The 25,988-nt window shown below is 40.7% G+C and overlaps 1 protein-coding gene across 6 annotated transcripts; it reads right to left on the minus strand.

The window, feature by feature from the left end:
• Window positions 1-4,007: 4,007 nt before the first annotated feature.
• On the minus strand, window positions 4,008-15,878 carry LOC115203736 (alpha-N-acetylgalactosaminide alpha-2,6-sialyltransferase 6). Of its 6 annotated transcripts, none has more exons than XM_029768679.1 (7): window positions 15,773-15,878; window positions 15,047-15,126; window positions 12,886-13,092; window positions 6,166-6,584; window positions 5,783-5,890; window positions 5,495-5,563; window positions 4,008-5,380 (listed from the first exon to the last, which is right to left on the minus strand). In XM_029768679.1, the coding sequence occupies exons 2-7, from the start codon at window positions 15,068-15,070 to the stop codon at window positions 5,194-5,196; spliced, it is 1,014 nt and encodes a 337-aa protein (XP_029624539.1). In that variant the 5' UTR covers window positions 15,071-15,126; window positions 15,773-15,878; the 3' UTR covers window positions 4,008-5,193. The 6 variants fall into 6 exon arrangements, with proteins under 6 accessions (XP_029624539.1, XP_029624537.1, XP_029624541.1 ...); XM_029768677.1 differs by having other exon boundaries at window positions 5,495-5,566; XM_029768681.1 differs by lacking the exon at window positions 5,495-5,563.
• Between the last annotated feature and the right edge of the window lie 10,110 nt (window positions 15,879-25,988).

Consider the following 25,988-nt stretch of genomic DNA (forward strand, 5'->3'; position numbering starts at 1 on the left):
CCACTTCTTGTTACGTCTCCATTGCACCAGGGCAATGTTTGGCTCAAGAATTAAAAATGTGAAATTTCATATTGGTCTGAAAAAACAAATTCGATAAATTCTTCGGGATCTTTAATAATTGACATTGTTAACATATTACTTCTCTGGGATAATTTCCCCAAAGCGAATTTAAATACATTTTCAACAGATTTCTTTCGGTTTTGTTGACCTCTATTCTGTCAGGGTCAAGACGTATGCCTTCTTTTTCATGATGGTCCTGAAATGAACTGTCTTTGCTCTCTTGATCTGTGACTGGGGCAGGATACCCTGAAGCCATTTGCTTGCATCTCAAGAAGGTCTTGATGTACTCTTTAAAAAGAGTGTCTGATTTCCTGGAAAAGTTCCACACTTCAAAGATTTTGGCCACACGGTACCCCTTCTCTATAGCCTTAGAGAATTCAACAGTGACGCATACACCGGTCAGGGCTCGGACCAGTATATGGGTGTATGGGTCTGAATGATCACAAGGCTTTTCCTGGTTGTTGCTTTCACTGCAGGTGCAACAAAGGGGAAAGAAAAGTTTTCCTTGAGGTCTCTTGTAAGGCAACAGTGGCAGAACCAAGCCCTGGGGAGGGTAAACAGTTGCTTTTATCAGACCAAAATAGTTTTGTGGTAAGTCAAAGTCATGGTGAATAATTTCAGGATGACCCATAGGATAACAAGAGGAACTCACTACATGAGGATAAAGGGATGTAAAATCTACATATCCAATTTTCTCATCAGGTTGCGCTATATACCGTAATGTCAAAGCATTGGTACGACCTCCATACAAGGCCTGGAGGGGTTCCAGGTGTTCGGGTATGCCAAAGGTGGAAAGGAAAGCTCGAACATGAGGATCAGACTTTTTGAGTTCTGTCCACTCAGGTTCCCAGATAACCGTAACGCTCACCCCATAAGCAGCCTGTAAAGATTCCAATTTGTCTTGGAACTCCTGGTACATATCCCCAAAACTCTTTTGGGTTAAGACACACATGGCCTGGGGCACAAAGCAAGATTTACAACCGTGGAAGAAACACCCGTTGTACTCATACACTGTCTCAACACCGTCAAAATGTGTGTAACAATCTACATGGTAGGGTCCAATCTTTTTTTCCCCTTTTGTATGTTGAATAAAAATGTTTTTAGCATGGGATAAGTCCTTCGACCATTGAATGGAGCTGCTAGAGTATGACTTGAATTGTCGGAGGTAGTTGTCAGGCGATGGAATAGCTATAGATACTGGAGGTAAAAAGTGTGTACGATAGGTTTTCATGCATGCCGATGCAATAGTTGTACAACTCCAGGGGTCATGGAGTAAGAAACTTAAACTGTCAATGTATCTCTGGTTGAAGGCGGGGTCTACAAAACACAATATTTTACTACCTTGGACTATGACCCTGGGTGCAACGCCTTGTTGTATCAAGGGGTACAAAAGAAGATAGGAATCATAGAAAGAGTAGAAGAAAAAAAATAAAAACTAGTGAAAGAGTAGTGCACAATTGGGGCCCTCTGCCGACCACTTTTCACCCTTGAAAGTCATGGTAGATACAAAAATAGGCAATTTAATCCCTGATTCCTGATTACTCTCAAAGTCATAAAACACATATTTCTCTGAATGTTCATTTTCAGCCAAGGGATGTGAATCACTTCTGTGTCTCTGCTTTTCAAAGCCCTTTACAGATTGGGCAGCGTATGATACCACATAAGTGAGTTTGGGGGTTGTCTATTTTAAGGTTGTAATTGCAATGGCATTTTGGACATTTCTTGTTAATGTCACAACTGCTTACAGATTTACATGCCTTGGGGTGCAATGTTTCAATGTTGTGTTTTTCGTAGCAGTAGGCAGAACGACATGTATGATGACAATCTTCACATGGTGTTAAGTGTAAGGGCTGCATCGGACATTTTTCATCCTGACACACTGAACAGTTATAACGACAAGAGTGCCACCCTGTTGGCTGTAGCCTGAATGACATGATGGACACACATATTGTGCTCCTAAGAAAGCTCTGATGTTGGTAATACCATAAAAAAAATGTTTTTCACATAAAAGTACAGAATATGGAGGATGAGATTGAGGGTTGTTCTGGAATTTCAAGAGAGCTGAATTAGCTCTAATATGGTATAAAACCACAATCTTGATGTTCAGCAAATTTTCAAATTTTACTATGTCAGAGAAAGCCACAGCCTCCTGTATACCTAGACCTACAGCCTTTTGGAGCTCACTAGCCTTTTGTAAAGCTTCTAGATCAGTACATCCAGGGTTGAGTAAATGTGATAGGCCTATTGCAAAGCATAACTAATTACCAGGAGTGTTAACGTTTATGAGATAGGCCTGCTTTTTTATGATTTCGGATTGCATGAGACTATCAATTTTCCTTCTTTGACCCCCTCCGCCTAGGGGTTGACAGACTATTTGTACAACAAGTTCTAAGGTCCTTTCAGCTATGATGAATAAATAAGATTGAACAAGATGTTCCAGCACGGCTATAAATTGTTCAAGATCTGCTTCGTCATTGGGTAAAACAAGAGATACTGTGTTTTGCATACTATCGCCACATATTTCAAGCTGTAAGACATCACGAGGTTCGGCAAAATCTGTAGCCCTTTCTAAAAGTTCTCCAAGAGTATCCAAAATCATCACGTACATTAGAATGTTAGAATGTTGGTGATTAACAGGAGGAAAAAACACACATCATACAGTTAGTATTGCATGCAGTTTAGTACTGGTCTTCGCCAACTTCACACCATCCACATGGCACTGACCACATTTTCGGTCTAGCATAAATTGGCTTTTAGTAGATTATACATTTCCTGAGATCAGTTAACATGACCATTATAGCATTTGCTTTTAATTTAATTACAAATTCTTAAATTCTGTGAAAAACAAGGTTTAAGCCTGCATTTACCACAGACCTTGTTTTTAGTGTTGATCTAAAAACACAATTTTCCCATAGGATTTGTCCAACAAACCATGGTGGAGTTTGTGCCATTACTATTGCTCTCTATAGCAGCTGGGTCTGGCCTACCTAGTTAATTTAATACATATTTTCCATGTACCATGTTTTGTGCTGCTACCATGTTGTGTTGCTGCCTTGCTAGGTTGTTGTCTTAGGTCTCTCTTTATGTAGTGTTGTGATGTGTTTTGTCCTAAATTTATATTGTATTTATTTTTTAATTTGAATCCCTGGCCTTTTGCCTTTTGGTAGGCCGTCATTGTAAATAAGAATTTGTTCTTAACGGACTTTCCTAGTTAAATAAAAAAACAGGACAGCCCTGTGCCCCTCTGAAGAACCATTTCATCCACTGGCACATTGAATGTTTCCTCTCCAAGCACTGTGAGTACCCCTATACATTTTCTTTCATTACTATGAAGAGTCAATCACATACACAAACACGATCACATTATTACACATCAATGTGATTTTATTCCTTGCTTGGAGTAACTCATTCTTTGTTCTTTTGTCTGTGTTTTTTTGTCTTCCCAGTCAAATCCTGTCCTGCCATCCATGATTATCTTTTATCTGCACTGAAGCCTCAACACCTCAACCCTGTCCTGCACTGAAGTCAAGCCTCCAAACACCTACTCATGCCTCATACAATCACTGCTGCCCTTCCCAACAGTGTAAGTAGCTCTCTCATTCCCATTCCCCATAATATTTGACTATAAAATGTCTTTAATAAACGTTTTCGGTTAAAATAATTTGGTAAGGAAAAACTCAGGGCCTGTTATCTTTCATTATATCAGCTGGGAGTTCAACTTGACCTGCCTTTATTCTGTTTCTCTGATCCACCCGGTGTCTTTTCCACAGGAGGCCATCTTGATCTCCATGTCCAGCCTGAGGAAGAAAATCGCAGCCACATTTCCAGACAAGGCCGACGGTTCGTAACAGGAAGTGGCCACTGACAAACCATCACTGAAAGGAAGTCAAAAGGACTAATAATTCACACCTTTTATATACTTCTGGGATCAAATGAAATGGACATTCTGTGCCATCAGCATTTTTTATTCAAGAATAGAAGATCACAGCACAAGTGAAGAATCACGAGATATTCTTGGTGGTACTCCTTGTCTTTTGTATCTGGTCAGTAGGTGTGTTCCATCTATATCCACTGTTACCCTTTTGTCTTATGTTTCTACTATCCCCTGTGTATAGGACTCCATGCAAATTTAAACGTCATGTACATGCATCTTTTTTCAAATGTTATTTTTTCTCAAGACACACATTACAGAACATTCATGAAGAATAAGTCAATCAGCACAATGCTAACAATAAATAACGCGATACATTCTTTTGGATCGTTCAAACTCTAACAGCTGCATGCCTCGGGATGTCACAGAGGTAAAGGGTCAAAGATGACGAGACAATGTTTGTCCGTGTCATGGTTTGACAGGATAAAATAAACTCTGCATCCAGTACAGCACAGTTGTGTGAATGCCTTAACCTCACACACCCTTACATTCAACAGGCATGTTATGATTCCATTGGGTTGGCACAAGCCAACCGACAGTGCTATAAATGTAAGCGTAAAGTGTTCTGATGTTGGTATTTGTACTGTGTTAAGTGAAAGCCACACAAGGTTTGATTGGATAACGTAATGCAACAAACATGTCACTTAATTTGAGCCATACTGTCTATAAGCATATGTCTCTGAAATGAATTCCTTTAACGTCTTGGATAATACAATCTCCCCTCAGTATGAGAAAGTTTATATTATAACATTTGCTTTTGAGGACTTTTTTAAACAAACATTAGAAACATGTAAAAATATTTTTTTTTGTTTCTATTTACAATAAACATCAGTTGCCCTATAATTAGAAATGTGTTTTTTATTTTACAAAGCTAGCTATAAAAAAAAGCATAAAATCAAAGGTTTCCAGGAGTTACAGTTTTTTTCTGTGTACCGCAAAGGAGTGTGTAATTTCATTGGAATTTCATTTTCTACTGTACACAGAAAAACAGTATTAACTCCTGTAAAACTTAGATTTGACACTTTTTTGTAGCTAGCTTTCTAAAATAAAAAACATTTCTAATTTATATTACTGGTTACCAACCAAGCTCACAGCTTCATATGTGAAAGAAATACTTAGTCATCACAGGGCTACAGTAATTCCCAAGAAAAATTACTACCATTCAGAGAAGGGGGCATACCTTGTGAGAGGAACCAGTCATCTCACCATGTGGGGTGAGTGAAGGTGATATTATACTGCTTGGCCCAGTGTGCAAACACCTGTTTCTCCGTGATGAACCGATGGTGGGGCCCCTTTCGGCCCTTCTCGTTCTGCAGGTAGGTGACACACTCCTCTGGGCCCCTGGGCTTGTAGTAGTGGTAGGGCATCTTCTTGGGCTGGGGCTTTTTTCTAGGAGAAGGGGCGTTACAAAGGATTGCATTGACAATGTGCTCCAAGACAATCAGCATACATAATGGGTAGCAATAACTCTATGGCTCCTTTGTAGACAAGAAAGATAGATACCCGCACACTGTCGAATGCTCCCCTCGCTGTTTTACAGTGCAACGTTTCGACCCAAAAGTCTTCGTCATGCTTCTTTCATAGAAACACAATCATAATACATAATATTACATTGTGTATATGAAAGCAATCCTGTCAACTGCAGACAATGGTTTCATAATAATCAGTATTATAGATGAACCATTTGCTCACTGAACACATTTAGAATTACACAATGTAATAGTTTGATTTAAGTGATTGATAGATTGCTATTAGTGATTTATCGTTATGTTTAGCCTTGTTCATACTCACCCACAGTGACTGGGTGGAACCATCCCGTACACGTTAATATTGTCACACATCTCTATGGCGATCACCATGGTGAACCAGCCAGTGCTCAACCAGGACTGAGACTTCGCTCTTTGGAAGGAAACCGTAGGATAAAATGTTAGTGAGAAAAAAATTATTCTTAAGAAGAAAGCGTTTGTATTTCTTGATAGGGGCATTTCTATCATTAGATGCCAGGAAAATCCTCATGTTGTGATCATCAAGAAATGTAATTAGAATTCAATTATAATTTGTATTCATGAATTGAAGCTGAATTCCATATTGAATTGAAATTTCATGAAACTGAATTAATTTAGCATTATCCCATCGTTCTGTCCTCATTCCCACCTCCATCCCTTTTTACCCACCTGTCTCGCCCAGTCTCTTTCTGAAAGAGTGTATCAAACTTATGCATCTTGCTGGGCGTGATTGTGAAGCTGGACAGGTTACTGTAGGTCATGCTCACTCTCTGGATCAGACGGTACAGCGTTCCTTTAGCCTCTCTACCAATCTTGGTGGGCGGTCCCCAGAATATGACCGCAGAGTTTGCTTTATGATCTGTGTGGTTGAGAAACTCAGTGGGTTGCCTGACCACCCTGAACACGCTGGAGTGGGCCACCACTCTGAGAGTTGTCCGGTTGCCCACGTCACGCTCGAACCCTGTGGTGGGGGCGTCGTTCATGCGGATCACGCACTGGGTGCGGTCGATTTCCGGTCCGGCCCCGCTGCCCAGTACGTGGCTGGAGCTGGTCACCAGAGCACAGTGGTGGCAGTGCAGGGTCATATTCTGGAGAGGGAATGGAGAAATTTCAGAAAATATATACAGTATATAATTCTCTTTCTCTCATGCGGGTCGTTCCATGAAATGAGTCCCGTTTATCCATTTGATATTTAAGTAGAAATTGTGTACCAATATTGGATTTTAAAAGCCTGCTATATTAAATGAAGTGCCCTTTAATATAGACCACATGCAAAATATCTGATATTTATATGAATAATGACTTGCCAAAATGTATGTCCCTCTGTGCACTCTGATTTCTCGGGAAGATTTTAACCCACGTAACCCCAAAAACTGTCATTTTAAAATATCTTTTTTAAAAGATTTTCAAATGAAACACTTAACATCTAATAGTGTAGTGTAAAAGCAGGTGAGCTGTTTCTACTGGTGTTTTGTGGTGTAAAGTTAAGTGGGTCGGGCATAACACATCAACCCTTTTACCCATAGACAGACAGTTGCCCCACACAAGCTCTAAGCAATCCATAGATAGACATTCAGTTGCTCCTCCCTGTTGCACACAGCAACCTAGCAAGCCTAGCACATAACGATCAGTGCATTGAGAAAGTATTCAAACCCCTTGACCTTTTGTTACAGCCTTATTCTAAAATTGATAAAATAAAACATTTATCCTCAATCTACACACAATACCCAATAATAAAGTAAAAAACAGGTCTAGACATTTTTGCAAATTTATAAAATAAAAAACACATACTTTATTTACATGAGTATTCAGACCTTTTGCTATGAGACACGAAATTGAGCTCAGGTGCATCCTGTTTCCATTGATCATCCTTGAGATGTTTCTAAAACTTGGGAGTCCACCTGTGGTAAATTCAATTAAATGGACATGATTTGCAAAGACACACACGTCTATATAAAAAGGACCCACAGTTGACAGTGCATGTCAGAGCAAAAACCAAGCCATGAGGTTGAAGGAATTGTCTGTAGCTCTGAGACAGGATTGTGTCGAGGCACAGCTCTGGGGAAGGATACCAAAAAATGTCTGGAGCATTGAAAGTCCCCAAGAACTCGGTGGCCTCCATTCTTAAATGGAAGAAATTTGGAACCACCAAAACTCTTCCAAGAGCTGGCCACCCAGCCAAACTTAGCAATCAGGGGAGAAGGGCCTTGGTCAGGGAGGTGACCAAGAACTTGATGGTCACGGACAGAGCTCCAGAGTTCCTCTGTGGAGATGGGAGACTAGTCAGGATCGAGGGAAAGGTGAACGGCGCAAAATACAGAGAAATCCTTGATGAAAACCTGCTCCAGAGCGCTCAGGACCTCAGACTTGGGCGAAGGTTCCCCTTCCAACAGGACAACAACCCTAAGCACACAGCCAAGACAACGAAGGAGTGGCTTCAGGACAAGTCTCAATGTCCTTGAGTGGCCCAGCCAGAGCCCAGACTAGAACCCGATCGAACATCTCTGGAGAGACCTGAAAAATAGCTGTGCAGTGATGCTCCCCATCCAACCCGAGAGAGCTTGAGAGGATCAGCAGAGAATGGGAGGAACTCCCCAAATACAGGTGACAAGCTTGTAGCATCATACCCAAGAAGCCTTGAGGTTGTAATCGCTGCCAAAGGTGCTTCAACAAAGTACTGAGTAAAGTGTCTGAACACTTAAGTAAAGTAGATATTTCCATTTTTTGGGGGTATGTAATACATTTTAGAATAAGGCTGTAACGTAACAAAATGTTGAAACAGTTAAGGGGTCTGAATATTTTCCGAATGCACTGTTGGTGGGAATTTCAGTACTTCAGCATAGCGTTTTCTCATGGTTCTATTTAAAATCATGTTCTGAGAAACTTCCATAAAAACATTGGTAACATTCAAAGAACATTCTAAGAATGTTATTTATAATCCTACATTCCATTCAACAAAACTCAATCTTCTATCTTGTTAACCTGTTATGGCTAGGGGGCAGTATTTTCACAGCCGGATAAAAAACGTACCCGATTTAATCTGATTATTACTCCGGCCCAGAAACTAGAATATGCATATAATTATTAGCTTTGGATAGAAAACACTCCAAAGTTTCTAAAACTGTTTGAATGGTGTCTGAGTATAACAGAACTCACTTGGCAGGCCAAAACCTGAGAAGATTCTGTACAGGAAGTACCCCGTCTGACCATTTCTTGATTATCTCTATCCATTACAGGGGATCTCTGCTGTTACGTGACACTTCCTACGGCTTCCATGGGATCTCAGAAGGCGGCAAAAAGCTGAATCGTGGCTTTGCAGGCTCTGGCTGAAAAAAAATAGCGCGTTTGGATAGTGGCCAGTCACAGTACTATGAAACTCAGGCTCGTGCACGAGGGGATCCCATGCTTTTATTTTCTCTCTCTTTGTACGTATACACGCTTTCCCGGTCGGAATATTATCGCTTTTTTACGAGAAAAATGGCATAAAAATTGATTTTAAACAGCGATTGACATGCTTCGAAGTACGGTAATGGAATATTTAGAAATCTTTTGTCACGAAATGCGCCATGCTCGTGACCCTTATTTACACTTCGGATAGTGTCTTGAACGCACGAACAAAACGCCGCTATTTGGATATAACAATGGATTATTTTGAACCAAACCAACATTTGTTATTGAAGTAGCAGTCCTGGGAGTGCATTCTGACGAAGAACACCAAAGGTAATCAAACTTTTCTAATAGTAAATCGGAGTTTGGTCAGGGCTAAACTTGGTGGGTGTCTAAATAGCTAGCCGTGATGGCTGGGCTATCTACTCAGAATATTGCAAAATGTGCTTTCACCGAAAAGCTATTTTAAAAATCGGACATCGAGTGCATAGAGGAGTTCTGTTTCTATAATTCTTAAAATAGTTGTTTTTTGTGAACGTTTATCGTGAGTAATTTAGTAAATTCACCGGAAGTTTGCGGGGGGTATGCTAGTTCTGAACGTCACATGCTAATGTAAAAAAGCTAGTTTTTGATATAAATATGAACTTGATTGAACAAAACATGCATGCATTGTATAACATAATGTCCTAGGGTTGTCATCTGATGAAGATCATCAAAGGTTAGTGCTGCATTTAGCTGTGGTTTTGTTTTTTGTGACATTATATGCTAGCTTGAAAAATGGGTGTCTGATTATTTCTGGCTGGGTACTCTGCTGACATAATCTAATGTTTTGCTTTCGCTGTAAAGCCTTTTTGAAATCGGACAGTGTGGTTAGATTAACGAGAGTCTTGTCTTTAAAATGCTGTAAAATAGTCATATGTTTGAAAAATTGAAGTTTTCAGATTTTAGGAGTTTGTATTTCACGCCACGCCCATCATTGGATATTGGAGCAGCGGAACATCTAGATGTAAGAGGTTAAGTGTGTTCATGTGTGTTGGCCACACCCACTAAATTCAGCCACACCTGATCCTAATGAGAGCTTTTTTCCTTTGAAATGGGGTCTGTTTGAATAGACAAATTAACAGCTTTGTATGAGTTAAATAAAGATGGCATGCTAGCTCCATCCTGGTGGCGCAGTGGACTAATTCCATGGATAGAGTACACAATAAAAAAAGTGTTTGCATGATTAATGCCAAAGCAAATTAATTTCCATGTGTCCTATCTGTGCAAGGAGTTCAAAAAAAGTTAACCCAAACTAAGCTAGCACTATTATTAAAAAAGTCTTATTGAAACATGTTCTCAGAACATTAATTACCTTCAAAACAACCTGTAATTTCCATTCTCAAACGTTAATGAAACCTCCCTGCAACCTAAAAATGTACATTCCCAGAACAGCTGAAATTTACCTTGCGTTCTCAGAACGTATAAAAAACGTTTTGTTTTACCGGTCAGGAAACTTAATTCCCAAAACCAACAGGAAACCAAAAACGTTCCCACAACTTCCAAGGAACCAAATGTGCTAGCTGGGAAGCTTCCATTCCCTTGTCACAAGGGGATTTACGGCTGATTTTAAGTCAACCCTGCTACTTTATTTGGCACATTATAGGCACATTTTTATTTATTTCACCTTTATTTAACCAGGTAGGCAAGTTGAGAACAAGTTCTCATTTACAATTGCGACGTGGCCACTTACTGTAGTCTTTTTTTATTGTATCTCTTGAGATGGGAAAACATTTTGATTATTAAGTTGAACATGAGTTGAGTTTAACGTTTTTTTCCCCCCACCAAGTTACACTACACAAAAGGGACTCATTTAATGAAAGACCCATGCACAAATATGAACATACACTGCACATGTACTGTAAACAAGCACACCACAATTATACACAGCTATATGAACACAGTTGTATGGACTGTGCAACAGCTTTCCACTAGGGACAGTGAAGTTTTACTTCATTTTGAACTTGGGATGTTCCTAAAAATAAATGCATGTTTTGTTTTTGGGCTGTGCATGATTGTGTCTATGAATCATGCAGTATGTAGCTACATTTAACCAGTGTTAAAAAATGTATCCACTGATACAACTTGATGCCGCAAGTGTGAGCGGGAACAGGGTTCAAATTACACCTAAAGTTTTGAAGGTGCCCTAAAAATAGTTGACTTGATCAAGACTATTTGAACCCTTTGGGGGAAGCAAATAGTAATGTTTTTAGGCTTGTGGGTGGGAGTACATTTATATGTTATACTGATTGTTACAAGGGTGCCCTGCATATTAATATGATTATTACCACCATATTATTATGGTGGGTAAGCTTACTGTAGGGGAGAGTGGGGTAAGTTGAGCTAAAGGGATACATTGAGCCACTCGTTAATAGGAAACCATACATAAAATTAATCATTTGACCAAATATTTAGGAAGAGGTCATCATTCCATAGAGTCTGTGAAGGATAAAATCACATGGAAAAAGTGATAAGCAAGTTAGGTCCAAAGAATTTGTTAGAGGTTTTATGATGCTTGTATAAAAACTAAAGTAGATCATTTTAAGATTGTTCTGTACATCAGTTGGGGTCTCTATAAGCTTCAATATGAGGTCCTAAACCTAGCATGAAAGTGCATCCTTGCAGTGGTGTAAAGTACTTAAGTAGAAATACTTCAGTCATTTTTGGGGATATTGATATTTTTACATCACTACATTCCTAAAGAAAAGAATGTACTTTTTACTCCTTACATTTTCCTAGACACCCAAAAGTACTCGTTACATTTTGAATGCTTAGCAGGACAGGAAAATGGTCAAAATCACACACTTATCAAGAGAACATTTATGGTCAGCCCTACTTCCTCTGATCTGGCAGACTCACTAAACACATACTTGATTTGTAAATTATGTCTGCGCATTGGAGTGTGCCTCTCTGGCTATCAATAAATACATAAAACATCTTAGTATAAGCAATTTTAAATTATTTATACTTTTACACTTATCCTTAAGATATTTTAGCAATTACATTTACTTTTGATACTTAAGTATATTTAAAAACAAATACTTTTAGACTTTTACTCAAGTAGTATTTTACTGGGTGACTTTCAATTGAGTCATTTTCTATTAAGGTATCTTTACTTTTACTCAAGTATGACTTGTAACTGTGTGGGCTAATATAGGCCATGTTGAGCCAATGGCCATAGGGTATGTTGAGCCAATGGCCATAGGGTATGTTGAGCCAATGGCCATAGGGTATGTTGAGCCAATGGCCATAGGGTATGTTGAGCCAATGGCCATAGGGTATGTTGAGCCAATGGCCATAGGGTATGTTGAGCCAATGGCCATAGGGTATGTTGAGCCAATGGCAAGTTAAGCAAATTGAAGTGTTTTCTACCCAGGCGTAATGCAAGGCGTTATATCGGAGATATGAGGTAACAACAGTGCCTATGTTAAAAGTGTTGTTTTTTTTAAGTACAAAGTGTTTGTTACGTGGTAAGCCAGTGTTAAAATATGCTTCAAACTATTAAAAAGACAAAAGTGGTTGGGATTGTGTTAAATTGTGTCTGGGAAATAAAGATATACATGGATTTAAAAAGGTAGTGGTAATACTTAATTCAGTACTGACATTTCTAGGCGGCTTAACTTACCCTGTTCCACAGCTCAACTTACCTCATACCTGTAATGTTTACATTAATTCTTGAGGGATACACAACATCCTGAAATATGTAGATATCTTTGTTAGAAACAATACTATATTTCCCTAGACGGCTCAATTTACCCCACTCTCCACTACCGGTTTGTAGTATACTGCATGTTCTGATTAAATACTTGTTCTGCCCTATGAGCACAAGATGTTGAAAAAATATATATGTTTGGTTGAGCTCCCATGTGTTTTATATTAGAGTGGCCTTTTTGACCAGGTCTAAAGGATTAAATAGAGGTTCCATAGAATTTCTCTGTAATTCCAACCCTGAGTGTGAGTTACCTTGTTTCCATAGACGGCAACATAGCCCTCCTTCCCTGCCCATTTCTTGAGGTCGGTGACCTTGATGGCATGATGAGGCGTGGACGCCCTGAAGGGACTGTATAAGGGGCTGATGTCGTTGCCACTGTTGGAGCTATAGAAGATGAGGAGGGTCATCAGGAGGAAAATGGCTCCGAAGATCACCATCTTCTGGCTCTGCTGCCCTTGCTGGAAAAGATGTGGGGGTACATGTAAATTATATACATCAATAGTTATTGTTGTGTTGTTTGTTACTCTTTAGTGACAGACTGTTACAGGAAGGTAACAAATCAATTAACTGGCCAGCGTGTACACTGTATTTGGTTCTGGGTGCCGAGATCAATGTTAGTGCTTTGTTGTCGATCTGACTGTTCAAATAAGGCTGTTCAAATCCCATTTGCAGGGCAAACTGGTGACTTACAGTGCATTCAAACTCCTTGACTTTTCCACATTTTGTTATGTTACAGCTTTATTCTAAAATTGATTAAATTGTTATACAAAAAAACTAATAATATATTTTAACTGAAAAATTACATTTACATAAGTATTCAGACCCTTTACTCAGTACTTTGTTGAAGCACCTTCGCCAGCAATTACAGCCTCGAGTCTTCTTGGGTATGACACTACAAGTTTGGCACACCTGTATTTGAGGAGTTTGTCCCATTCTTCTCTGCAAATCCTCTCAAGCTCTGTCAGGTTGGATGGGGTGTGTCACTGTATTGCTATTTTCAGGTCTCTCCAGAGATGTCCAGGCTCTGGCTGGGCCACTCAAGGATATTCAAAAGACTTATCCCGAAGCCAGTCCTGCATTGTCTTGGATGTGTGCTTAGGGTTGTTGTCCTGTTGGAATGTGAAGCGTCACCCCAGTCTGAGGTCCTGACCACTCTGGAGCAGGTTTTCATCAAGGAATTCTCTGTACTTTGCTCCGTTCATCTTTCCCTTGATATTGACTAGTCTCCCAATCCCTTCAGCTGAAAAACATCCCCACAGCATGATGCTGCCAACACCATGCTTCACCGTGGGGATGGTGCCAGGTTTCCTCCAGATGTGACACTTGGCATTCAGGTCAAAGAGTTTGATTTTGGTTTCATCAGACCAGAGATTATTGTTTCTCATGGTTGGAGAGTCCTTTAGGTGCCTTTTGGCAAACTCCAAGAGGGCTGTCATGTGCCTTTTACCGAACAGTGGCTTCCGTCTGGCCACTCTACCATAAAGGCCTGATTGGTGGAGTGCTGCAGAGACGGTTATCCTTCTGGAAGGTTCTGCCATCTCCACATAGGTACTCTGTAGCACTCTCAGAGTGACCATCGGGTTCTTGGTCACCTCCCTGACCAAGGCCCTTCTCCCCTGATTGCTCAGTTTGGCTGGGCGCCCAGCTCTTGGAAGAGTCTTGGTGGTTCCAAACTTCTTCCATTTAAGAATAATGGAGGCTATGGTGTTCTTGGGGACCTTCAATGCTGCAAACCCTTCTTGGTACCCTTCCCCAGATCTGTGCCTTGACGCAATCCTGTCTCGGAGCTCTACGGACAACTCCTTTCACCCCATGGCTTGGTTTTCACTCTGACATGCATGGTCGACTGACAGGTGTGTGCCTTTCCAAATCATGTCCAATCAATTGAATTTACCACAGGTGGACTCCAATTAAGTTATAGAAACATCTCAAGGATGAGCAACTGAAATAGGATACACCGGAGCTCAATTTCAAGTCTCATAGCAAAGTGTCTGAATACTTATGGAAATGTAATATGTTTTGTTTTTATACATTTGTAAAAATTTATAAAAAAAACTGTTTTTGCTTTGTCATTAAGGGGTATTGTGTGTTGGTCGATGAGGAAAATGTTTTATTTAATACATTTTAGAATAAGGCTGTAATGTAACAAAATGTGGAAAAAGGGGTCTAGATACTTTCCAAATGCACTGTATTTGAAGTTCAGGTTTAATTAGCATCTTTGCACCATATGTGACATACATAATGTTATGCTATAAAATTGTACAAAACATAGGCCTATTACGGACAGTAATTATACTTGATAGCAAATTCTACAAAAACAGTTAATAGAATCTAGAATAAGCGTTTCAGGTCCCTTGTAATTATCTTTATGAACAGTAACTGAGGGTGTATCAATACTCAGAATTAACTTACCTTATCAACTAGCCTCAGCCCCATGCTTCTAGATTAGGCTGAGCTACATCACATGTTATGTGCTTTTCTGGTCACCACCCCTGTCAAGAGGCAGATGATCCATAGTGAATACACACTCTTACAAATCTTTCATAGGCTGCTATGTGCATGTGCTTATATTGTCAATACCAATTCACTAATCCTGTTGTAGGTCACAATTGTCATGGGAAATAATACAAAAGCAATATGTTGTGCTGCAGAATAATCTATTGTGCTTATTGCATGGCAAAAAAAGAAGGAAAATAAACATAGTGGTTGTCAAATTCTTGAGAAGTGTGCAATTCCGACTGATATCATAAATCAGCCTAGGCCCTATCTGTTTTACAGAACAGGTGCAGTGGTTTATCAAAACAAACACCCCTGGTTTAAATAGAAAGTGATATTTGTTGCGCCCACATTTCATTTTAGCGCACTGAAATCTTTGTGGACAAAACTGTTAATCCGAGCCTATCGAAACATATTAAACATTACAATCCAATAGAATAAAGCTATTACTATGGGAGACATGACAATTTTCCGTCAAAGACCTAAACCAGTTGCCTCACCGCTCACGCAGCCAGCCATCAGAGATGATTCGTGTTGACACCATAAATAGCTTTATTTTAAACCATAATAGCGGAAAATGGCGGTCATTCAACAATAACAGTGGATTAATGACAAAATGTAATGGAAACGAGGGTTGCTTACCAACTCAGAGTTTTATCCATATGAGATCCGTCCGTGCACCATTGACGTTTGATCTGTCAGCGCTTGCCCCATCTTCCTGCACAATTGTAGGAGGGGACTGGCTCCCCAGCTAGCACATATTGTTCATTGGAAGTTGTTGGAACATACGTTTTTGGTTTCCCATTGGTTCTGGGAAGAAGTCATACGTTTTTTGACCGGTGAACAGAACGTTTTTAAACATTCTGAGAACAGAAGTGAAAATTCCGCCTGTTCTTGGAACTTAATTTTTAGGAGCAGTGAGGTTCTGAGAACGTTTTCCTATGGTTCCCTGAAAGTTTTTCTGGGAGGTTTTATTAACGTCTGAGAATGGAAATTATAGGTTATTGGAGGTAATTAAATAACGTTATGAGATCATTCTCTAAATGTTGTTAATGTTTTGAACTAAATTTAAAGGATATATGGAGTTTTTTTTTACTTCTATGGGAAACGTGGGACGTGAGCGTCCCACTCTATTAAACAGCCAGGAAGTGGTCTGTCTGACAATTTGTGGTCCTTCTGTTGCATCTCTATCAAAAGTACAGTATCTTTGGGGTTACGTGACACGTTCTAAGGCTTCCATTGGCTCTCTGAAGGCGCCAGAAAGTGGATTGGGGCGTCTGCTGTCTCTGGGCAAGGTACAGGAACTCTATTTGAGAGTGGTCTGCCTGGTGGCTCAGAGACAGGAGATGTGCGTTCACGAGACTTGGCCATTTTTTTCTTCACCTGTTTGAATGAAGACAAGGTTGTCCGGTTGGAATATTATCGCTATTTTACGAGGAAAATCGCATAAAAATGTATTTTACCCTTTGGATAGTGACCCGAACGCACGAACAAAACGGAGGTATTTGGATAATAACTATGGATTATTTGGAACCAAAACAACATTTGTTGTTGAAGTAGAAGTCCTGGTAGTGCATTCTGACGAAGAACAGCAAAGGTAATCCAATTTTTCTAATAGTAATTCTGAGTTTAGTGAGCTCCAAAGTTGGCGGGTGTCTGAATAGCTCACCGTGATGGCTAAGCTATGTACTCAGAATATTGCAAAATGTGCTTTCGCCGAAAAGCTATTTTAAAATCTGACACCGCGATTGCATAAAGGAGTTCTGTAACTATAATTCTTAAAATAATTGTTATGTATTTTGTAAACATTTGTCATGAGTAATTAAGTAAATTCACCGGAGGTTTTGGGTGGGTATGCTAGTTCTGAACATCACATGCTAATGTGAAAAGCTGGTTTTTGATATAAATATGAACTTGATTGAACAAAGCATGCATGTATTGTATAACATAATGTCCTAGGAGTGTCATTTGATGAAGATCACCAAAGGTTAGTGCTTCATTTAGCTGTGTTTTGGGTTTATGTGAAATATATGCTTGCTTTGAAAATGTCTGTGTGATTATTTTGGGCTATGTACTCTCCTAACATAATCGAATGTTTTGTTATCTCTGTAAAGCCTTTTTGAAATCGGACAATGTGGTTAGATTAACGAGAGTCTTGTCTTTAAAATGATGTAAAATAGTCGTATGTTTGAAAAATTGAAATTATTGCATTTTTGAGGTATTTGTATTTCGCGCCACATTCTTCCATTGGATATTTGGCGAGGCGTTCCACTAGCTGAACGTCTAGATGCAAGAAGTTAAACCAATGCTCTTCTGTTCTCTATCCATAGAATTAGTCCACTGCGCCGCCAGCATGGAACTAGCATGACATGTTTTTTTTTAAGTCTATTCAAACAGACCCCATTTCAAATGAAACAAGCACTCATTAAGATTAGGTGTGGCCAATTAGTGGGCGCGGCCAACACACTCAAACACACTTGAGAGTTTTGTTGACGCTGAGAATGTAATTTAAAAAGTATTCACAACCACTGACTTTTTTTCACATTTTGTTGTGTTACAGCCTGAATTTAAAATGGATTAAATTGAGATTTTGTGTCACTGGCCTACAGAGAGACTAATTAGAACCATGACAAAACCTGCAGAAAATGTTATGCTGAAAGACTGAAATTCCCACAGAGGAACATTGTTTGCTAATGTTCTCTTACCTATTTGAGAACATCTCAATGTCAAACCAGTTGGACAACATTCCTAGAAGTAATGAAATACCAATAAAATAACGTTCCTTAAATGTGCTGAGAGTGGTCCGAAGCTAAGCAAGTATCCTGCACCATTTCTAGAAAGTTGTGGGAAGGTTGTATGCAAAATAACCATAGGACAACCATGCTCTCAACAAGCTCTGAAACATATGGTTCACAGAATGTTATGTGCTAGCTGGGTTGCGTCATCAACATTTCATCACTGCAGTGGAAATGCCAGGGATTTCTTGTCTAATAGCTGGTGGGTTTTATTATTGCATATAATTTACAGCACTGTCAGCTCATACAATAAATACAGTATATTATGTATGGCATAAGAATATGATAATCATGGTGACTGAGCAATTCCTGGGTTGTACGTTTGGCAAACAATTAGATATGAATGAATAATGGGTCATTTTGTATTTATGTAACAATTTCTTGATTATTAAGATGTTTAGAAATAATTGATAAAGACACAGAAGCTAGTATTTGAGGATAAATTGCAAACAACATTGAGCACCATCTCAACACTAAGTGGTCTCTCATTAAACCATATCAATATGTGTTAAGATCACCCGCACAGCTGATCTCAATTTCTGCCACTATTTGCCACCATATACCACTCCCTAAAGAGATAATCTACTGTGGCAATTTAGGATACTCTACACATTATCTTGATGTAAAGCTTGTGTTGGTATACTTACTTTTCATTGCCAATTAATTTAATCCATGAATAAAACTTGTCTTAACACAGTATGGTCATATCTTATCAAAAGAGGAAAATAAAGTATTCCTAAACTGTCTACATCTAACATTGGTAATTTAATCAAGCCAATAATGATTGCGTTAATATGATCTGTTTTCATTCAATTATAGTCTAATCAATTTATGTCAAATGACAAATTATATTCTAATGTGGCCCAAACATAGATGTCTATAATATACTGTTTTCGTGTACTTTACTGTACCGTAAACTTGAGTGGAGTATAGTTCAATACAGGAAAGTAGAGTACCTGAACTATACCCTTCTCGGGTTAACTGTACTCGAGTTCCTTACATTTCACTGGGTCTGTAGTTTTACATTAAATACTTTCCATTAATTACCAGCCTCGCTATTTTCAATGTTCCTGCTAGATTGATTTTTCATTGGGACCTGGAGTAGAGAACCTAGACAAAGCAGTCTGGTATCTAACTCATTTGACACAGTAACAACAGGAGATCAACTAATCTGCTGGTTTATTCTGGTTGGTTTTAACACGCAGTGGCATGTATTCTCCCATTTGTAGCGTTTTAAGAAATCCAGCGCTAACCTACAGCTGCGTGTTATGTTCTGCCTGTTGGTTGCAATTGACTGAGTGTACAGAATATATTTATTTTTTAATTTAACCAGGCAAGTCAAATTCTTATTTACAATTAACCCACTGCTCCCCGGTAGGCCTTAACTGCCTTCAGGGACAGAACGACAGATTATTACCTTGTCAGCTCGGGGATTTGATCCTGCAACCTTTCGGTTACTGGCCCAATGCTCTAACCACTAGGCTACCTGCCGCCCCACATTTTACAAATATTTCACATTTTCAGGGTTGGGAAAACCAGATAATACTTCTGAATAAACAACAGTACTGAATATAGAATACGCAATAGGCCTACTGTAAACATTTATAATACATCTATTTGGAATCCACCACCATAATTAACTTCAATGGGCTACGTGGGATGCTGCGGGACACAGCCAGTGAAGTATCAGGGCGGCAAATTCAAAAACAACAAAATGTCATAATTCAACTTTCTCAAACATACAACTATTATTATTACACCATTTTAAAGATACACTTCTCCTTGATGTAACCACATTGTCCGATTTCAAAAAGGCTTTACAGCGAAAGCAAAACATTAGATTATGTTAGGAGAGTACATAGACAAAAATAATCACACAGCCATTTTCCAAGCAAGGACATGTGTCAATAAAACCCAAAACACAGCTAAATGAAGCACTAACCTTTGACGATCTTCATCATACAACTAATAAATATATTTGAACGTTTTAAATGTGGTTAAGACTAATACATCTCTGATAGGAAAGTCAAACAGAGTTTCAGTACATTGAAATGCATGGAGTGGAGCAGTGAGCAGTGAACAGGAAAAAACATAATATGTTGCTGAACATTGTCAGTGCGTCATAAAATCTATATTAAGTTCCAAAACATTGGATCTTAGGAGTGCAGAAATTAAAATGCATAATTATGACAAAGGCATCAAGTTTGTTCAAATATTAACAATCAAATTTGATTTGGCATCACTGGACTTACCAATAGTAGTTTCAATGTAATAGTGGTTCAAATACTGTAGCCTAATTTAGCCATTAGCTAAAGGTCTAAGATTAGAAATATGAGGACTGACACTTGTAAAAAGTAGCCAATTTTCTTACTTGACTATTGAATACAATATTTTATACAACGGGTGGGTCTAATCCTGAATGCTGATTGGTTAAAACCTCATTCCAGCCGGTGTGTATTCCACAAGTTACCACCGGCTAAATCTATGATGTTAAAATGCCTATTTACTCTGTTCCATCTGACTGCGCAATCCACTGTCTAATCAGCCATCTCCACTATAAAAAGCATCTAGACATTATCTCACATTTCTTATAGACTAGCATTTCGTTTTCAACAGCGGAGATACTCTTTTACCTCTCTGACCTTCTTCTCTCCTACCAGCCCTCATGCTCTCTCCGCTCTACCACAGTTGGCCACCTTGTCATCCCCAGGTCCAAACTCCAGAGTTTCAGTGACAAGGCCTTCTCCAGGGTTGGCTCTGGAACTCCCTCCCTCCAGCCATCCGCAACTCTGAGTCCATCATCATGTTTCAGTCCTGCCTAAAAACCCACCACTTCATCATGGCCTACTCTTACCTCCCCCTCCGCCATTCTCACACACACCTCTTCTGTTTCACACACTCTCACAACACCTGCTCGCTCACTCACCTGCTCTCACTCACATACTCACACATCACACCCTTTCCTTGAGCCCTTCTTACCTCTATTTAGACCCCTTTTATACCTGGTTCTAACATGCATTATATGTCCTGATCTTGTCCACAGTCTGATTGTGCCCACATTTTCCGACAGGTGTTAAAGGATTAAAATAATCATTGTGATCAGATGTTCCTGACCACGTCTGGAGTTTACAGTGAAACCATTTACATCATCCTGCCTTTTAAAATCATTGACAGGAGGCATCATTGATTATGGAATATGTGTCTTTAAATAAATAAGTATTGTTTTGAAAAAATATCTGTCAAAGAATTAGCATGCAAGGCGGGAACAGTAAATCTATTCACAATGCGGACACAGTGGACAGATAAGACCATGTGTAGACGCATTTCTACAAATATGGGCATAATCAGAATGTGGACATGATCAGGACAAAGGACGCATGTTCGCGGCAAAGTATTTAGTTGAATGATTTTCTTCCTTTTGTTTAGTCTGGTGTTGTTTAGTTAGATTGTTGATTGTTTGTTAGTTTCTACAATTGTAAAGCTATATATGTTTCATGTATAATTATTATTATTAAAGTAGAGGAGTTAGTTCAGGCAAGCAACATTTCAACACATTCTTTTCACGTATCCTGTGTAGAAGTTTATTTATAAACTGGGTGGTTCCAGCCCTGAATGCTGATTGTCTGAAAATCTTGGTATATCAGACCCTATACCACGGGTATGACAAAACACTTATTTTTACTGCTGTAATTACCAGTTTATAATAGCAATAAGGCACGTCTGGGGTGTGTGATATATGGCCAATATAACACGGCAAAGGGCTGTATCTACAGTATCTCACAAAAGTGAGTACACCCCTCATATTTTTGTAAATATTTAAGTATATCGCTTCCGAGATCAGACGAGATCAGGCGTACCCAGGCTGGTATGGCCGTAAGCAAGAAACAATCTCTTGGTACAACATATATAGTCAAAGTCACCCCTAAGTGAAAATGTCCAAATTGGGCCCAATTAGCCATTTTCCCTCCCCGGTGTCATGTGACTCGTTATTGTTACAAGGTCTCAGGTGTGAATGGGGAGCAGGTGTGTTAAATTTGGTGTCATCGCTCTCACACTCCCTCATACTGACTGGTTCAGCATGGACCATACTGACTGGTTCAGCATGGCACCTCATGGCAAAGAACTCTCTGAGGTTCTGAAGAAAATAATTGTTGCTCTACATAAAGATGGCCTGGGCTATAAGAAGATTGCCAAGACCCTGAAACTGAGCTGCAGCACGGTGGCCAAGACCATACAGCGGTTTAACAGGACAGGTTCCACTCAGAACAGGCCTCGCCATGGTCGACCAAAGAAGTTGAGTGCGCGTGCTCAGCGTCATATCCAGAGGTTGTCTTTGGGAAATAGACGTATGAGTGCTGCCAGCATTGCTGCAGAGGTTGAAGGGGTGGGGGTCAGCCTGTCAGTGTTCAGACCATACGCTGCACACTGCATCAAATTGGTCTGCATGGCTGTCGTCCCAGAAGGAAGCCTCTTCTAAAGATGATGCACAAGAAAGCCCGCAAACAGTTTGCTGAAGACAAGCAGACTAAGGACATGGATTACTGGAACCATGTCCTGTGGTCTGATGAGACCAAGATAAACTTATTTGGTTCAGATGGTGTCAAGCGTGTGTGGCGGCAACCAGGTGAGGACTACAAAGACAAGTGTGTCTTGCCTACAGTCAAGCATGGTGGTGGGAGTGTCATGGTCTGGGGCTACATGGGTGCTGCCGGCACTGGGGAGCTACAGTTCATTGAGGGAACCATGAATGCCAACATGTACTGTGACATACTGAAGCAGAGCATGATCCCCTCCCTTCGGAGACTGGGCCGCAGGGCAGTATTCCAACATAACGACCCCAAACACACCTCCAAGACGGCCACTGCCTTGCTAAAGAAGCTGAGGGTAAAGGTGATGGACTGGCCAAGCATGTCTCCAGACCTAAACCCTATTGAGCATCTGTGGGGCATCCTCAAATGGAAGGTGGAGGAGTGCAAGGTCTCTAACATCCACCAGCTCCGTGACATCGTCATGGAGGAGTGGAAGAGGACTCCAGTGGCAACCTGTGAAGCTCTGGTGAACTCCATGCGGGTTAAGGCAGTGCTGGAAAAGGATGGTGGCCACACAAAATATTGACACTTTGGGCCCAATTTGGATATTTTCACTTATGGGTGTACTCACTTTTGTTGCCAGCAGTTTAGGCATTAATAGCTGTGTGTTGTGTTATTTTGAGGGGACAGCAAATTTACACTGTTATACAAGCTGTACACCACTACTTTACATTGTAGCAAAGTGTCATTTCTTCAGTGTTGTCACATGAAAAGATATACTCAAATATTTACAAAAATGTGAGGGGTGTACTCAATTTTGTGAGATACTGTAGGCACTCCGCGTTGTGTCATGCGTAAGAACAGCCCTTAGCCGTGGTATATTGGCCATATACCAAACCTCCTCGGGCCTTATTGCTTAAATATACATTCTCACCTCTGCCAAATGGAAACTGATGTCCACTTGTCTGTTAATATGTTTTATTTCGCAGTAGAAATCAACACCCATGCCCCCACACTACAACCCTCCAACCCTCCTCCTGTTGCTGCCCAAGAACTGTCTGATACAGTTGCTCCCCAGGAGACCAGCTGCACCCCCATCCCCAACCAGGTTGAACCCCCAATAATCCCCACCACCCAGGAGACCACCTACACCCCCATCCCCAACCAGGTTGAACCCCCAATATCTCCCACCACCCAGGAGACCAGCTACACCCCCATCCCCAACCAGGTTAAACCCCCAATAATCCCCACCACCCAGGAGACCAGCTACACCCCCATCCCCAACCAGGTTGAACCCCCGATATCCCCCACCACCCAGGAGACCAGCTGCACCCCATCCCCAACCAGGTTGAACCCCCGATATCCCCCACCACCCAGGAGACCAGCTACACCCCCATCCCCAACCAGGTTGAACCCCCAATATCTCCCACCACCCAGGAGACCAGCTACACCCCCATCCCCAACCAGGTCGAACCCCTGATATCCCCCACCACCCAGGAGACCAGCTACACCCCCATCCCCAACCAGGTTGAACCCCCGATATCCCCCACCACCCAGGAGACCAGCTACACCCCCATCCCCAACCAGGTTGAACTCCCGATATCCCCCACCACCCAGGAGACCAGCTACACCCCCATCCCCAACCAGGTTGAACCCCCAATAATCCCCACCACCCAGGAGACCAGCTACACCCCCATCCCCAACCAGGTTGAACCCCCAATAATCCCCACCACCCAGGAGACCAGCTACACCCCCATCCCCAACCAGGTTGAACCCTCGATATACCCCACCACCCAGGAGACCAGCTACACCCCCATCCCCAACCAGGTTGAACCCCCGATATCCCCCACCACCCAGGAGACCAACCCCCATCCCCCACCACCCAGGAACCAACCCCCATCCCCAACCAGGTTGAACCCCCGATATCCCCCACCACCCAGGAGACCAGCTACACCCCCAACCAGGTTGAACCCCCGACATCCCCCACCACCCAGGAGACCAGCTACACCCCCATCCCCAACCAGGTTGAACCCCCGATATCCCCCACCCCCCAGGAGACCAGCTACACCCCCATCCCCAACCAGGTTGAACCCCCGATATCCCCACCACCCAGGAGACCAGCTACATCCCCATCCTCAACCAGGTTGAACCCCCAATATCCCCCACCGCCCAGGAGACCAGCTACACTATCCTCAACCAGATTAAACCCCCAATAATCCCCACGACCCAGGAGACCAGCTACACTATCCTCAACCAGGTTAAACCCCCAATGACCCCCACCACCCAGGAGACCATTTACACCCAAACCGAACCAAAGAAGACGGGAGAAAGTCCTGTCACCTTAAAAAAAAATCAAACCCGCTGAGCATGACACAGCCAACCCCATCCAACCCCGACCAAGGAAGAGGAAATACGACTAAATGCAAAAAGGTAAATCAGTATCTAACTTATGTTGTTTATTCATAAATGTTAATGTCAATAACTTCAATTATGTTTTTAATAAATTAATTTTTTAAATTCCAGTGATTGATGGTCCCCTACTTTTCAGGAGGCAGGCATACTGTACACTCTTAGAAAAAAGGGTTCCAACAGGGTTCTTCAGCTGTCCCCAAAGGATAAACCTTTTTGGTTCTAGGTAGAACCCTTTTTGGTTCCAGGTAGAACTATATTGGGTTCCGTGTACAACCCTTTGTCTTAAGTGTTCTACATGGAACCAAACGGGTTCTACCCGGAACCAAAAAGGGTTATCTTATGGTGACAGCCAAAGAACCATTTCTAAGAGTGTAGTCTAAGGCTAGGCATAGATGTAAAATTAATAATGCAAATGATTGGCCCGCTAACTTTATTCATGTTCTGGTGGGTGTTGATTAAATAAATACATGGATTTGTTTCAGAGTGTTCAGTGCATCAGGGGCAAACAATTTTCCCTATTCTCAAAATGTTTGCCAATAGAACTTCAAAGGAGGTAAATCTGCAGTACATTGAAATTGCATTTACAGGCTAATCCTAGTACAACACCAATTATAGTTAACTTGCAGTGCATAGACCTTGTTGTTAAAGTGGCAATATGTAACTTTTTGGGTGGCCTGACCAAATTCACATAGAAATGTTAGTTACAGATCATCATTCTACTTGAAAGCAAGTCTAACAAGCAGTAGATCTGTTCTACAGTGTGCATTATTTCTATGCTTCCCATTCTTATGTTTTGTTATTGAGTCTTTTACTTTGGTTTTGTACAACAGCTTCAAACAGCTGATATTAGCTACCATGAAATGGCAGAGCATAGTGTAGCTTTAAAACTAAACCGACATTTCATTTGTTGCAATAAATGGTCAGGAGCAGAACGTGAGGTGGAAGCCATGCTCTGGATGGTATGTTTACTTCAACTAATCTCCTAGAATGAATTGAGGATATACTGTACACTCAACATCATATGTATTTTGACAGCGAAGCTAAAATGTACAATTTGACTCTAAACTCCAGAATTTTGGATTTGAGATCAAATGTTTCATATGAGGCGATAGTAGAGGTCAC

This window comes from Salmo trutta, chromosome 12 (genome assembly GCF_901001165.1).
Source record: "Salmo trutta chromosome 12, fSalTru1.1, whole genome shotgun sequence".
NCBI lineage: Eukaryota > Metazoa > Chordata > Actinopteri > Salmoniformes > Salmonidae > Salmo > Salmo trutta.

Coding starts and splice junctions, on each gene's coding strand:
- LOC115203736 (XM_029768677.1), bottom strand. CDS start 15,070: ATGGGGCTGAGGCTAGTTGATAAG. Junction 13,093..15,046: donor GGCTGAGGCTAGTTGATAAG/GTAAGTTAATTC, acceptor CATCTTTTCCAG/CAAGGGCAGCAGAGCCAGAA. Junction 5,891..6,165: donor AAAGAGACTGGGCGAGACAG/GTGGGTAAAAAG, acceptor TTCCTTCCAAAG/AGCGAAGTCTCAGTCCTGGT.